The following is a 15,961-nucleotide window of genomic DNA, read 5'->3' as shown; positions in this document are numbered from 1 at the left end:
CCGTTTGGTGTTGTAGTGACGCCATTCCCAGTCCATCGCACTTCCTGTAAGGTAAGGTAATATCTGCCTTGTACTTCTCTAATACATCCGCCAGCGCGTATACTGAACCTTCTCTATAAAGTGTGCGGACATTCCAGGTACAGATCCGCAAATCATGGTCCTTTTTTCGTGTGCGTGGGTCGTCAACGTTGGGGGGTCCGTTTTTACTATTCCTTTGTTTCTCATAATAGTTCTCAGTTTTCCGGAGGCGGATTACTGGCCCAGTGCTCCAACCGCATAGGTTTTGTGGGATTGCACACGTATCCCTCGTTGTGGCGAGCCGCTAGCTCCAAAATCCAACGCTCGCCTCCAGCCGCCCCTAACCTGGGAACAGAGGCAGATGTTGGCCATTTGTTAGTTGAAGGCAGTCTCGAGTATCATAAGCAATCAGTATTTAATTAAGAGCCAATGCCACCAGACTCCTCACTGAGACTCTCCTCTCGAAAATCGCTGAATGCCCGCGGCCGCATTTGCAGCTACTCCGCATAGAAACGGAGCTTTCCACCATCCGTTTCAGTTAAGCTTGCCGTGATAACGATGGACACCACACAAGTCGGAGTGCTCATAGTTATCCCGTGTCGCGAACAGACCCATTAATTTTAATTCGCGTTTTTGATGTTGGCAACGCTGTAAAAATGCTACCTAATTTGGATCGAATGCCGTGATTCAAATATGTTTTCGTATCGACAATCGACAATTTGCTCGATACAAAAAAATTATACATTATCGAATGTCTTGATAAGACCCCTGCCTGGCTTTCATGCTAGCCTCTGCGACACGATTTTAATATAAAAAAAAAATTAAAACAAAAGTGTGTGCAATACATAATATTTTATTTGTAATTAATACAATCAATTATAATTATTTTTTTTATTATTATTTTATATGTGCTTTTGTTTGTTTGTTGGTTTGTATAAAATGAAAACTATGCGCAATTTTTTTTTTATGAAGTATGAGACGAGAAAAGTAGATAGAGAGAGATACCATCATGTATTTTTTTATGTTTTTTCGGTTTTTTTTTAATTATGTACATTTTTTGTTGTGTTGCTTGGTTGAGGGCTGAGTTACAATTAAATACTTATTTATTTGTATATGCATATACATACTTTTGATGGTTGGTTGGTTGGTTTGTACATATGCCTATGTGTAACACAATATTTAATATTAAAAAAAAAACAAACAAATGATTTATAAATATGGTTTCATTATACATAATTTGAATTTGTTTTAATTTTGTTTTTACTTATATATGTACGTACTCCTCTCTTTTTGCTAGCTGACTTAAAACAAAAGAATTATACAATAATAGTAAGACGATATTCTTTAGATTTTCTCTATATTCTACTTTTGAATTTTGTTATATGTACATATATATTTTAACTGTATGTAGATATATATAAATGATTTGTATATTAAATATACTAGGCTTGGCTTATAAAAAGAAAATTTATAAAAAGAAATAAGACATGTAGTTGAAAACAAAATTTTGCTACAATTAAAATATATTTATATATGTATATATATATATATATATATATATATATGATGATACATTTACAGCAGAAGACGGAAAAAACAATAGGAAATTAAATCTAAAAACACAATGTAGTATGAGACACATTAATATTAAGTTGGTTGGTTGGTTGTTTGCTTCTTTCAATAATAATATAAATTTTTATACTTTTGATATTTTCTTAAGTATTTGTTTATTGTTTTTTTTTTTAATATAAAAACATGATCTCTTCTAATGTTCTATTGTTTTTAAGTATAAAAAACAAGAATGATATACTAGATTTTAGTATGTAAGTATTTATAGTTAATATTATTTTTATTTGTAGCGAACTTTTTTTTCTTTTTCTTTTTGTTTTCTTTAACTTTAACCTATTTTTCAAAAGAAAAAAACCTTTATTATAATAAAAAAATAAAATAACTTAGAATTATTGCTTAAATTTATTCTAAAAAGTTGCTTTAGTTAAAATGTTAACACTTAATTGTTAGCATTTACATATGTATATATATAAATATTTTTAGTTTGTTTATTTTTGCATTTATAACACAAGTTGTTTAGCAGATGCTTTGAATTTTTTTGCGTTTTTTGTTTTTTTTTTTGTTAATTTTTAGTTTCTATTTCTAGCTTATATAAAACTGTATTTTCTCGGCTTAATTGTACTAAACTTTTTTTTTTAATTTATTGAAATAATTTAATTTTTATATACGATAATATATTATTTCTTTAGATACTATAGCATTGATAAATATATATAACTGCGAAAGTAGTATTCATAATAATGTTTTTATTATTATTATTTGTTTTTTTTATTATAATTTTTAGTTACAATTTTTTTTTTATCTTTGTATGGAAATCATAAGGGCTGCAATTCTGAAATTCCTTTCAATTTTGTATTACAATTTTTTCTCTTCGTTTTTAATTGCGAAATTAAAATTTTATTCAATGAAAAATTAAATTGAAAATAAAATGTTTTCAAAAATTAATCGAGTTAACAAAGTTTTTTATTGAATCTAAAATGGTTTTCAATTAAAAATGTTATGGAAAAATTTTTTTTTTCAAAAATTAATCGAGTTAACCAAGTTTTTTATTGAATCTAAAATTGTTTTCAATTAAAAATGTTATGGAAAAAAATTTTTTTCCAGATATTTTCATAAGTGAATCTAGAAATTAGGAATATGATAATAGGCTAATCTTTAACATTTGGTTCCACCATGAATAATTTGTCAAAATTGAAAATTGTTAACATTTTCCATAATTTTTTTTAATTGAAAATTAATCGAAAATTAAAAAAAAAAATCAATCATTTTCTTAATTGAATATAAAATGTTTTTTTAATTAAGCTTTTTTAAAAACTGTATCAATCACAGTTTAAACTGTGATTTTTACAGTTGTAATTAAAAAATTTATTGTAGCATTTAATATCGTGATTAAAATCGATTTTTATTCCTATTTTCTGCAAATTAATCACAAACATGATAGTACCATTAAAAAAATTAATTTTAAAAATTTTCAATTGAAAATATTATATATTCAATTAAAAAAATATATTGATTTTTTTCAAATTTTTCGATTAATTTTTTAATTGATCCAGAATAAAAAAAAGTAAGAGCATGCAAAGTTCGGACGGGCCGAAACTTTTATCCCTTCCACCATGGATCGCAGTTGTCGAGTTCTATGAGAGGTATCTCTTTTTAGGCAAGCAAAGAATATTGAATAAGAACTGTTGGAGCTGCTATTGGAGATATATCAAGTAATAGTCCGATGCGGACCATAAATGAAATGATTGGTAATATTTCAGTCCATTCGGATAAGAATTGCCCCTTGTAGGGCAAGAAGCAAAATCGGGAGATAGGTTTATATGGGAGCTGTATCAAGCTATTGATCGATTCAGACCACATAAGACACGTATGTTGAAGGTCATTAGAGAAGCCGTTGTGCAAAATTTCTGCCAAATCGGATGAGAATTGCGGCCTCTAGAGGCTCAAGAAGTCAAGATCCCAGATCGGTTTATACGGCAGCTATATCAGGTTATGTACCGATTTTAATCATGCTTAGCACAGTTATTGGAAGTCATAACAAAACATCTCATGCAAAATTTCAGCCAAATTGGATGAGAATTGCGCCCTCTAGAGGCTCAAGATGTCAAGACCCAAGATCGGTTTATAAGGCAGCTATATCAAAACATGGTCCGATTTGAACCATACTTAGCGCACATGATACCAAAACACCACGTGCAAAATTTCACTCAAATCGGACGAGAATTGCGCCCTCTAGTGGCCCAAGAAGTCAAGACTCAAGATCGGTTATATGCCAGCTATATCAAAACATGAACCGATTTGACCCATTTACAATACAATCGCAACCGACCTACACTAATAAAAGGTATTTGTGCAAAATTTCAAGCGGCTAGCTTTACTCCTTCGAGAGTTAGCGTACTTTCGACACACAGACGGACGGACATGGCTAGATCGACTTAAAATGACATGACGATCAAGAATATATATACTTTATGGGGTCTCAGCCGTATATTTCGAGGAGTTACGAACAGAATGACGAAATTAGTATACTCCATCCTATGGTATAATGATTGAAAATTTTGCAACTTTTCAATTTTAATTTAAATATTTAGATTCACTTATAAATTTAGTTTTTTAAAGAATTTCTATTACATTTTTGTTTGGAAACAATTTCCGATTAAATTAATTGTATAAATGAATCAACTAATTCATTGAATGTTTTATTATAATCAATTAAATTCATAATTAAAAAAAATTTTGGTGAAATTTTTCAATCGGTCAAACGGGCCTCCTTGAACTCATCGTACTATTTTATTGGGCTAACCATTCAACCTAACAACATGGACTTCAGTTGTGACTGGGAGAAACCTTGTATACCATGGATTCTGTAGACGATTTCTATAAAATAACCGCCAGAGCTTATTTGGGAACAATCAAATGACGCACAATGGGTTAGAATCGAAAAAAAAGCTAGTTAAAAAAAATCTGCCAGAGCTTATTTGTGAACATTCAAAAGACGCACAATGGGATAGAATCGATCGAATAAAAAATCTGCTGTTTGATGACGGGTGGAGATAACTCTTTGAAAACTTTTGAGCTGAAATTTTTCCACTACTATTGAATGAATGTGTTAAAACAAAACAAAAAGGGAAAAATTTTAGTTTTCTAAAAACAAAAATTCAGGTGCATCGGAATCAAAATCGAAGCGAAAATGCCTTTGTAAATACAAAAATTCAACACCAAAAATAAATTAAAGTCGAAAGAATATTGCAGGAATAGGAATTTTGGAAATACACAAATGAAGATTTTACAGCCCGAACACATTTTCTAAATACCATAGTGGCCAACTTTAGGGACCTGCCAAGAGCGCCCAGTCCTCCTAGGGCCTTGAACACGTTAACACCTCATACTAACCGTTCAAAATTTCAAAGAGTTATTTCTACCCGTTCTCATCAAACCGCAGATATTTTTGATATTCCATTTTCTGCTATCCCACTGTGTGACGGCAGTTTTAAGCACATAGCAGAAATCGGTAATTCAATGCCTTGCCAACTGCATGTCAAAATCACTTAGTTGGCAACTTATCAAAATATTGATTTTCAACGTATGGTGGTGAGCATATGAAAAGTTTGTGAGGCGTAACAATTTTTTAACTGCCAAAAATATATTTTTGCAATGGCTCAAGAGTTGTTGTTGTAGCAGTGTGTTGTACCCCGACTTATGAGTGATTGTTTTTTGTTTCACTTTCGCTCCTAGTCACAATTTGAGTTTATCACATGAATAACGGTTTAAAAATTTCATTGTTTTTCATGAAATGAAAGCTTAGAAGTTTTTTTTAGGTTAGGTTAGATTGAGAGGTAGGCGTCTAGCAATCTTAATCACTAGCCGTTTCATTTCATATGTTTCTATAGGTGAAAGGAAAAATGAAATCAAGTAAATGCGTGTTGAATGGTTTTTCGAACAAAAACAAAATTAGAAAATTATGAAATATCCAAAAGTTTTAGTTTGGATGCTGCTTCCAGAATTGAACTTATAATTTTTCAAAATAATTAAATTATGTATATATAAATATAATTATTTACAAATAGATACAATAATTTCACTGTAGATTATCAAGCAAATGCATTGAAATAAAATAACTTTTTTATTTAAGTTGTGAAATTAAAAATAAAACACTATGTTATATGAAATTAAAGTGATTGCAAAAACCGAAGGGATGAAACCGAGTATTATGGAAGTATAAAGAGTAAGTGACTAGAACGAAGAGTACACTCTATGAGACTTTTTAAAAAATTGTTCGGTTAATATTAAAACTGATCTGAAATGATAAACGAATCCTTTCATAACATTGTTCCATATTCACTTAAACCAACATGTTTAGATATGTATTTCATTATGGTTTCACTTTTTCTTTGTCCTTAAAAACAACTTGAGATTAATTTCTTTGTTTTTTTCACAACTCTTATAATCAAAAGTTATGAAAAGTTGCTGGATTTTCGCGCAATAATCTCAATTTATACCATACTATTTGAACTAATCATCTACAGATCTAAATTAACAATGGCTCTGGTTTGCCTACTCTTAAAACTGATTCAAAGTTTTGCTTGCAAGTAGAAGGTAGTCCCTGAGAACGGTTAATTTGGCAATTTAGAGAGTAGCTGCAGTACAGAATGTTAAGTTAGATTAACAGATAATTGGTTTACATCCGGATTGCCCTAGTTTTGCCATATGCCAACACAAAAGTGCCTGCAGCTGCTGGCTAACTTTAAAATCGCAACGGTTTCCGTATTGTAACAGCATAGTTGCTATGATTGAAACTTTTGACTTGAAAGAAACCACGCAGAAATTGACAAAATGGAGAGTGTTTATAGGCAAAAGTTGCAATTATTTCGATTTAAGAAGACAAGGTTATGCTTTTTGGAAAGCTTTTTTTTTTTGATAAATTCAAGAGTATGTATAATCAAAGAATGTACAAACTCGAACGTTAACAATTTCATTTGTGCACTTAGAATTTGATTTTTTTCTCACTTGTTAGAGCTTACTCGAAATGCTCCTAAGAAATCTATACAATTCTCTGTTGATGATTTATGTATTCTGTTGATAAAACTGACACTAGTGCTATAAAGGTACCGTATTTTTAGACTTTCCACTAAAGAATAGTCTGTCTGGGCAAAAGCATGCAAGTAGTGTAGTAGAGTTCTCAAAAATGTTCATTAATCCTTGTCATCGATTTATGTAGGACGGTTGGGATTGTATATTATGAGCCAAATTGGTCCATGTTAAGATATACCTTCCATATCAAAAATTCTTAAACAAATTCGGTTGCAATCCGTAATCGACCCATAAGACTGAATAAATATTTCAAAAAAAAAATTGTTGTTTTGAATTGGTAATATTTGGGTCAGCTACTATAGAACAGAATAAAACCATTCACTTTTATTGTGCTTTCATATGTTCATTGCCTTTGACTTGCATTCAACAACAGCAACTATTACTGTTACGTTAAATTCATTCATTGTTTTTGACGATTGCTTCTTGACAAACTTTGTAATACCGTTACATTTCAAGCAATGAAATATAGATGTCACACTTAAAATAAAAAACTATTCACCCCATTCCCCAAACATTCGTTGCTTTTTTGGAGTAGTACGAAGAAAAATGGTAGTAAAAATGTGGTAAAAACCAGAGAGTGGGTGAAACAATTCTAGTTGATAAAATATGAACTAGTATTTTTTTCATATTTCTTTCTTTCACAAAAAAAAAAAAATAATCACATAAAAGCATAGGACGATCAATCGTTCGACAGGGAGAATATTCATACCATTCGCTATGCGTTCATCGCTTTTGCAAGTGTTAAGGCCGGTACTATATTCGGTTTTCGCTTTGAAACTCCCCATAAAAAAAAACAAACGGAAAAATTTGCCGAAATGTGTTCGTTTCGTCATAACTTGTTTTTTCATATAGCTAATTAAGAGCACAAACACAGTCGCTGTGCAACAAGTCATATTCTTACGCAAAATAAACCCCATCGCCAAACTTGTAATTGTAACTGAGTGTTTGTTGCTCACATGTATTTACTCTGGGTGGGAAAAAATAAAGTGTTTGTGGATGCCTAAATAACAGTTTTTTTTAATATACATATACTCGAAAGAAAAATAAAAATTTCTTTTATAGCAAGCAACTCAATGAATCTGTACCAAATAAAAAGGATTGTGAAAGAATGTGTTGTGCTTTTGGTCTGCAATTACAACGTAAAAGTGTAAGATGCTGACAAAGGCTTTTCAAAAGTTGGCTTATAACAGTGAAAATACTACAAAATCTAATTATTTTTACAAATAAATGCTGAATTTGTCTTTTTAAATTCTTTTGTGTTTCATTATATATTAATTACGAAGGGGTTGGTTTTGGTTAAAATTACAACACATACATGAATTTCAATACGACCCACACACTCACATTTGTGTGTTCACATGCACGTAAGCAGCTGATAAATTGTTTGATGTCATATTAATTTTTATATGTAAATGGCAAAATATCAAATGTGGTAACCTTGTCAAACCACCGAAAGAACGATTTTCGGAAACTTTTCCGCAAAAAAGAACGTAGTACCAGCCTTTAGGTGAGAATAATAGAAGACATGGAATGCAGCATTTTCGCCACATTGTCTCATTTTGAATTGTGGTTAATGTTTTTAGTTTGAAATGATCTGTGATGATGGCAATATGCAAAGTTATTGTGAATGGATTCATAGGCAAAATAGACGGAATGTAAACCGTTATCTGTCAGCTACTCTCGAGGCCTTATTACCGCATACGTTATTGAGTGCGCTTTCGTTTCAAATTGCATTTCGTATCGAATTTAATGGATTTTACACAGCTTTGTACACAATCTAATGTAATTTTTTTTTTATAAATTTGATCGTTTTAATCACCCGCGTTCTTAGATTTAAAATATGCTCTTCTAAAAAATAAAGATGTGCATAATTAACAGTAGAGATTTCGATCGATTTTACTCGTTCACGTATACGGTAAATGACCCCCTGTATACCAGTTTAAGCTGTCATTAGACGATAAGACATATATATTGCAAATTTTGACCATGAACACTCCCTTAAGAAGCAGGGGCAAACTTCTCACATATCAATGAGTGCAGTGCGATTCAAGTTTAAGCTCAATGTTAAGGGGCCTCCTTTTTATAACCGAATGCGAACGGCGTGCCGCAGTGCGAAACCTCTTTGGAGAGAAGTTTTACATGGCATACTACTTCACAAATGTTGAAAATTTTTTCTGATGGTCTCGCCAGGATTCGAACCCAGGCGTTCAACGTCATAAGCGGGCATGCAAACCTCTGTGCTACGGTGGCCTCCGATAAGACATATATGCAATTTGAAAAACAGCAACGCTAAAAGTTGTGCACATTGTGTGATACGTACGAAAAATTTAACATGACAAATGGATTTTGCAATAAATATGCAACCTTTTCGATTAAATCGTGTTTTTATTTCATCGAACATACATACATGTATATAAAAAAAGTACAACACAAATGAAAAGACATGACGATTAGAGAGCGCTCTATTCGCATTCGACGTACTGCATAAGTCCCAATATATGGCACTCAATAGACAGTTATGAAAAAAACCCTCAATAGAAGATTTATTTTTTGTTTCGCATTCCACTTAAAAATTAAATTATTACTTAAATTTTTAAGTTACAACCTAAGTTATAACTTAATTTTTAAGTTATATGTAACTAATATTTGTTGTAGCATGCGAAACAAACATAAGTGCCTATTGAGTGTTTTTCATAAGTGTCTATTGAGTGCCAAATATTGGTTGTTATAAAGTTCCCTGCATCGCAATATTTGTTTATTTATACTCAAGGGCTTGTTAAATTTGGAGGGCCGAGCCACACCTAAAGGTTAAGTTTTTTCCTGCATTTCATTTGACATTTCTCAATTTCAGTCTAACCGAGCAATGCGTTAAAGTTATTTGGTATTAACAGCGAAGTATGAAAAGGTTTGAGAGATATTTTACAAAATGGCGCTCGCAAGGAAGTCTGCACACTTTAATTCAAGTGTGTGTGTGGGGCTGCCTGGCTGGCTTACTGTTTCTCATTTGTTCGCTAGAAGTGGGGTTTTCAACTTTCATAGGCAAGTGTTAAGTAAATTATTGTATATGATTGGGAACCGAAATGGTAACCAAAAAATTAATTGAACAGAAAAATTTTGGTATTGTTAACCAATATTGTAAAAAAAAATCTGAAAGAGAATATATTATTTCTATAATTACAATTGTGATTTTTTTTTTACACATTAGGGACAATAACTTAAAAAAATGTATGGTCGTTTGCTTATTCCTTTTGCCAGGCTACATTTTGGCAGAGGGAAATAAAAAAGTTTATACATCAATGCATTTGCTTGAAATTCTTTTCAATTTTCTCCACATTAATGTGTGTGTGTGTGATTGGTTATACACCAGAGATGCACAAAATCAAAATGAAAAGTCCTCTCTAGGAATTTGTATATCTTTATCGGTAAAAATTAATTTATTTAACTGTATGATTGAGGGCTTTCTTTTATCATAACTCTTAAATTGAAACAGAAAAATGCTGCGTATGCGCTTTCCCTTTTTTGTTTCACTCGTTGCTATATCAACAAGGACTGAAACAAAGAGAACAAGTGAATGTGCGAATTGGTGATGAACGCCAGTGTAAAGGTAATTTTAATTTTGTGCAACCCTGTTATATACTTTTATAATATTTGTATTACAATGGCCATTGCTTTTTTAGATTTAATTTTGTTGTATATGTATATCACTGTACAATTCATAATATTACAAAATTTTAACAAACATCAAATGTGTGGAATAAAATGATAAACTGAAATTTAAAAACACATCATTAGTGCGAGAGGAGGGCGGCATGATGTTCCTGCCACCATCTTCATCAACTTATATAAGTGAAGTCACGAGTCTGGTCTTCAATATACATGGAATTCAATTGGAAGCCCAATAAAATTCGAAAAAACACATGGGAAGCATATAAAACATTAACAGAGTTGTTCTCATAACGTTTTTTTTTTTTTTTGTTTTCAAATATATTTCTAGGCGTTCATATACAATGACGACGGGTTAATGGAGTGGGGGCGCTAGTGTATTAATGTAAAAAATTTCAACACCCACACACCCACCAACCCACCATTTAACAAAATATGTACATACCAATATAATTAAAATAAACTAGCACTTGGCGCTGGGGGCGTAGATTTTAGGAGAATTAAGAAGAAGAAACTTCGTTATTAAATTAATGCATAAGAAAAAAGTTTTCGCATTTCCTGTTTGAATCCCATTTTCCTGATTATCACAGAAATTAAAACAGAATATGATTGTTGTTGTTGTGTGTGGTACAAAAATGATAATTGTAGAAAAGGAAGCTTTTCTAACAAAAGAACAGATTAAAATTTAACATAATGCGTAAAACATTGGCATTCAAAAAATAAGAAATATAACCATTGAAAATAAATACAAAATGCAATATAAATAAATATGTATATAGTATATGTAAGTGTAAGTGTGTACACAAAGAGTTCGTTCATGCTTTTTGTTTCTCCCTCTCACTCGGTTCCTATTTAAGTAATTGCTGCTGTCAAATAGTACAGGTCCATCAGTGTTTGCACATTGATGGGCAAACATGATAAACGATCATGGGTATTCGAGTCTAGGGCCAACCACGATAGTGCATTATAGCCTTCGAGGACATAACGCAACACATCAGCTGTCAGTGTTGAGTCCAGTGGATGATCGGTAGCCGAAGAATGGGCATTTGTTGAATTGAGTATATCGTCAGTGATTTGTATGTTCGGTACATGTAAATGTAAGGCGGTTTTTAAAAATACCGGACACACGTCTTCGAGATGTGGACAAGCTGACCAAAACCATGCTGGCATTCGACCGGTAGGTGCTGTAGAAACCATATAACCCACTGCTAACGGTTGTTGATTTATTTGACCAACCTATAATGAATGCAAAAAAACACAAAACAATTTTTTTTAATACAAATTTAAACTGCAGTATTTTTATATTAAGTTAGGCTAGGTTGAAAAGAGGGTGCGAATTATAATCCATCTCATGCCACTATGGGCAGACACCTATGCCGATAACCGGCTTTTTGTGTGCTCAAAAAATCTTTCGGGTAGCCTCGAAAAACCTGTGAAGAACAAATCTATGAAAAAAATTAACTTCAATACATATGCAACAAAAAAGATTGCGGTTTATAATGCACCCCATAAAACTATGGAGGAAATATATTAAAGCCAGCTATCGGATTTTTATGCGCTCTAAATACAGAAATGTCCCACCCACAAAAGACCTAATCGTTCTACATCCCACGATTCTAAGTTGGTTAAAATCTGGGGCCTAGTTCTCGCATCTGCAATCGACTTATTACGATCGAGTTTCACATTTTGACATCCGTTATCGATTAATCCCATTCGAACAAATATTTGCGAGTTTTACCTATCGTAAATAACAAATTTTCGCCTATTTTCAAGAAACTAGGCTAAAAATAAGACATCGAAGTATTTATTTCATAAAATAAAACAAGAATTTTAAAAAAATCACATTTTTGTTCCCATAATTGGACAAAAATTAACTTTGTGCTTATTATGTGCCAAATTAGCACATGACCAAACCAAAAGTTGTATTATTTATTTAACCACTAAATTATAGGCAGTAGATATGCACCCTTAGTTCCGTGTCCCATAATGATACCGAAAGGTATCCGTCTTCAATATAAGCATCGTCTTCCAACGATCCGTATTCCCCCGATTATGAGCCTTCTCAGTACGTTCCAGAATGAGACACATACACTTCAATCTCCAACCCCTTGTCATATATCGAAACCGTTCTGTTGAGAAAAGTGAAGCTTTGAATAGACCCACCTTCGACATCTTCGTAAACAAGCAGGTTTCGCTATTTTGGGTAAACGTTCAGTCCCCTAGTTCTAAACCCGTAGTATGTCAAACTTGAAGAAATTGTCGGCCGCCTCGGGAATTATCTTAGGGACGACGAAAAGAAATCCAAGAAATGATTACCGAATACCATTCTCAGTGTGAAGCTATTGCACTTTTAAATTCGGACACTCCTCTATTTTCTATAAAACTGCAGATGCCTCCCAATTACAGTGTGATTGAAATGATGGACATTCCAGGGAGGGACTTAATTTTTTATGTTTGACCCCCATGCCCTTGGTAAATCTATGGACAGGCCCATGTTGAACAGGCGCTACGGGTCGATGACCTTTTTTAAGTTTTAAATTAAAGAACCATATATAATCCTTTTGCAGGCGAAGGTGTTGGCTATTTTTAGTTTCTGGAACCATTTACAGATAGACGCGCATAAACACCTTTTTCTCTGTCTGGATTCCTTTTACCAACTTTGTTCTCTTCTCATTATTGTTGTTGTTTTATTGTTTTCTACACTGAGGAGGCAGCCCTTGGAATTCATCGGGTCAATCCGGTACGTATAACCGGCTGCCATGGGATTGCTCTTGTCATTGTAGACTAATTTGCTTGATTGCAGTAAACTCCGGCTGAGAAAATCTCTTTCTGGTTTGCAGAGTTCCCACCAACCTTCCTTGTCACAGAAGCCTATTTTTTGCTTATCTTCGTATAACTTCGTTCGATTTATATCGGGCTTTCTCAGAGATCGTACTTTACGAGTTGTTGTAGTTGGGTTCTTATCCGATGAGTTTTTTTTCATTGACGATCTATTGGGTGACTTTTAATCCAGTCTATTGGTCTATTGAATCCAGTCTACTCATTTGCCGATGACAATAGTCTGTGTCATCCATATTCATTCGACCATAGGCCAAGTCCTCAAGAAATTGTGGACAGGAGGCGCATTATAGAAGAAACTCTCTCCCAGTGGGGTAGAATGAACAGAGTAGACTTGAACGCACAGAAGACGAACTGCTTTTTCTTGTCTCACACAATCGTTAATATCTATCGATGGTATAAACATTGAGTAGTCAGATGCTCTGCGCATGTTGTTGTAGCAGTGTGTTGTGTTCTATCTTTCGTCTGCTTGATTCTGTTGAGTGTCCAGTGGAGGATAAAAATGCAAAATTTTGCCCATGAACATTCCACTAAGGAACAGGGGCAAACTTCTCACATATCAATAGGTGCAGTTCGATTCAAGTTCAATGATAGGCGAGTCCGAACGGCATGCCGCAGTGCTACATCCCTTTGAAGAGAAGTTTTACATGGCATAGTACCTCACAAATGTTGCCAGCATTAGGAGGGGAAAACCACCGCTGAAATCTTTTTCTGGTCTCACCAGGATTCGAACCCAGGCGGACATGCTTACCTCTGCGCTACGGTGGCCTTCGTCCAGTGGAGGATAGGTGGAGGTTAAACAGTGCCGAAGATTTCACCCCGCCTTGGGGAAATCCCTGTTTCACTATATGGTGCTTCGACTTCGTATCCCTAAATTCCACAAACGACTAGCGACCACACAGATAATTCGCAACTCAGCGTTTAAGCCCTGGCTGGAAAGACGTGTTGACAATGTCCTCAAAAAGTTTGTCATGGCTGACCATGTCGTATGCCTTCGATAGGTCCAGTGCCACGAGGACGGGCGGTCTATAACACGACCTGGGCTGATTGAAGCCACGGCAAAGTGTGCGGTATGGCATGCAAAGCAGTTGTTGTGCTATGATGTATTCGAAATCCATGTTGATGCTCGGGGAAAAGAGGCTCTAGGCTCAGGAGGAGTAGTGCCTCAAGCGTATTGGCTACTGGTGTGAGAAGGAAAGCCGATCTGTACGACTCCCACAAATTAGGGTCCTTTCCAGGCTTCAGTAGTGGGATCACTCTGACCATTTTTCAGACATCGGGAACTAGAAAAGTGTTCAAAGACAGGTTCAAAACCATGTAGATCCAGATTCTTCAGCATCAGTGCAACGCTTTAGATGATTTGGCGCCACGGATGACATTCGTAACCTGCCCACGGTAAATTGTGATGGCTGTTCATCAGATCGGAGGCCACAAATACGGCGAATAGTTCTCCTCATAGCCCAGTCACTCTGGGGATGCACAACAAATGAGCGGTTGGACAACCTGGCGCATCACATCGAATCTGTCGCGGTTATCTCACCAAAAGTGACTTAGGTCCTGTCATCCCGTTTACCGAGGTTCGAGAGTGACTTAACAGTAAACCCCAGCTTGCCTTAACCGGTACCTAAATTACGTTGCTCCAAGTGTTCCAGCCACAAATTCTGCTTATGTTCGTTGACTACCATGTTTATTTCCAGATTCAGCTCGCTGATTCTGGGGTTAGTAGGGTCCATTCCAAGAATCCCATCACGCTCGTCTGAGAGTACCACTGCCTGGGGTATTCGACCGGCTAGTATAAGGCGAGCGGCTGCTGCGTTAATGATGTCTCGGAATTTCCTCTCGGCCACTAGCACATCCGAGGGGGGTGGCAGTTCACTGAAGCGACGATTGGTATACTCTTTGAAGCCAGCCCAATTGGCCTTCTTCTGATTGATAAACGTCCGGCGATCAGAGGTTATGAAGTCGGGTGGTCGGTCGATGGTGAGAATTATGGGGAGGTGGTCTCACCCCAAAGAGATGACGGCTTGCCAGGATACGTCACCCACGAGATCAGAGAATGCAATGGAAATGTCTGGCGAGTTGCTGCAAAGCTATGCCACGCTGGTCGTTACCTAGAGGAGAATGCCATGAAGTGTGATGCGCATTAAAGTCCCCTAGAACCAGACGATTATGGCCAGATAGTAACCCACTTGTGTCGAGGTTGTAAGCATGGCCATTAATCGGCACACAGCTACCAACCCGCGGTATGTACACGTTGTATAGCTCGATCTAGGCAGTACCGGCCCTGACTGCTATCCCCATGCACTCCATGTAGGGGTCACTAGCGCCAGGCGCAAGCGAGATGGGTCTTTATTGCACGGAATGGCCAATCCCCCACCTCCATTCCTCAAACGATACTTACGTAGCACATTGTATCCGTGACAACTGTGCAAGCTGCAGGTGTTGGTCAGCTTTGTCTTCTGGATCGCTGTTGGCTGCTGGCTATGTTCGCACAGCACCTTGCGACATATCCAGTATGACTATACTCCCGTAGTGAAGTGAGGCCAGAGCAAGATCGGAAATGTACCCACTTCATGCACCGACCGATGATGGAGGCGGTTCTGGCAAAGCGAACAGAACCAGGGCCCGGGGTTCTTTTCAATCCCGACACGAACCAGAAGCGTGGGGAGAAGCACTCCGGGATGTGCCTTTCCCATGACGAAAAAAGACGAACACGTACACTGAAGCGGTAGCCCTTGCCGATGAGGGTTACACCGGGTCAATCCGGTGCGTACATCCGGCT

General features: G+C 35.3%; 1 protein-coding gene across 6 annotated transcripts in view; it reads right to left on the bottom strand.

Moving 5' to 3' along the window:
* Positions 1–855: 855 nt before the first annotated feature.
* Positions 856–15,961, bottom strand: part of LOC106086586 (mediator of RNA polymerase II transcription subunit 13) — a 68,106-nt gene continuing 53,000 nt past the window's right edge. For all 6 annotated transcript variants that reach the window (XM_013251322.2, XM_013251315.2, XM_013251317.2 and 3 more), the window contains exon 13: positions 856–11,577. In XM_013251322.2, the coding sequence (XP_013106776.2) occupies positions 11,194–11,577 (384 nt within the window). In that variant the 3' untranslated portion in view covers positions 856–11,193. The remainder of the gene's footprint in view (positions 11,578–15,961) is intronic.

Source organism: Stomoxys calcitrans, chromosome 1 (genome assembly GCF_963082655.1).
Source record: "Stomoxys calcitrans chromosome 1, idStoCalc2.1, whole genome shotgun sequence".
Taxonomy (NCBI): domain Eukaryota; kingdom Metazoa; phylum Arthropoda; class Insecta; order Diptera; family Muscidae; genus Stomoxys; species Stomoxys calcitrans.
This window is presented reverse-complemented; position numbering and strand designations above follow the sequence as displayed.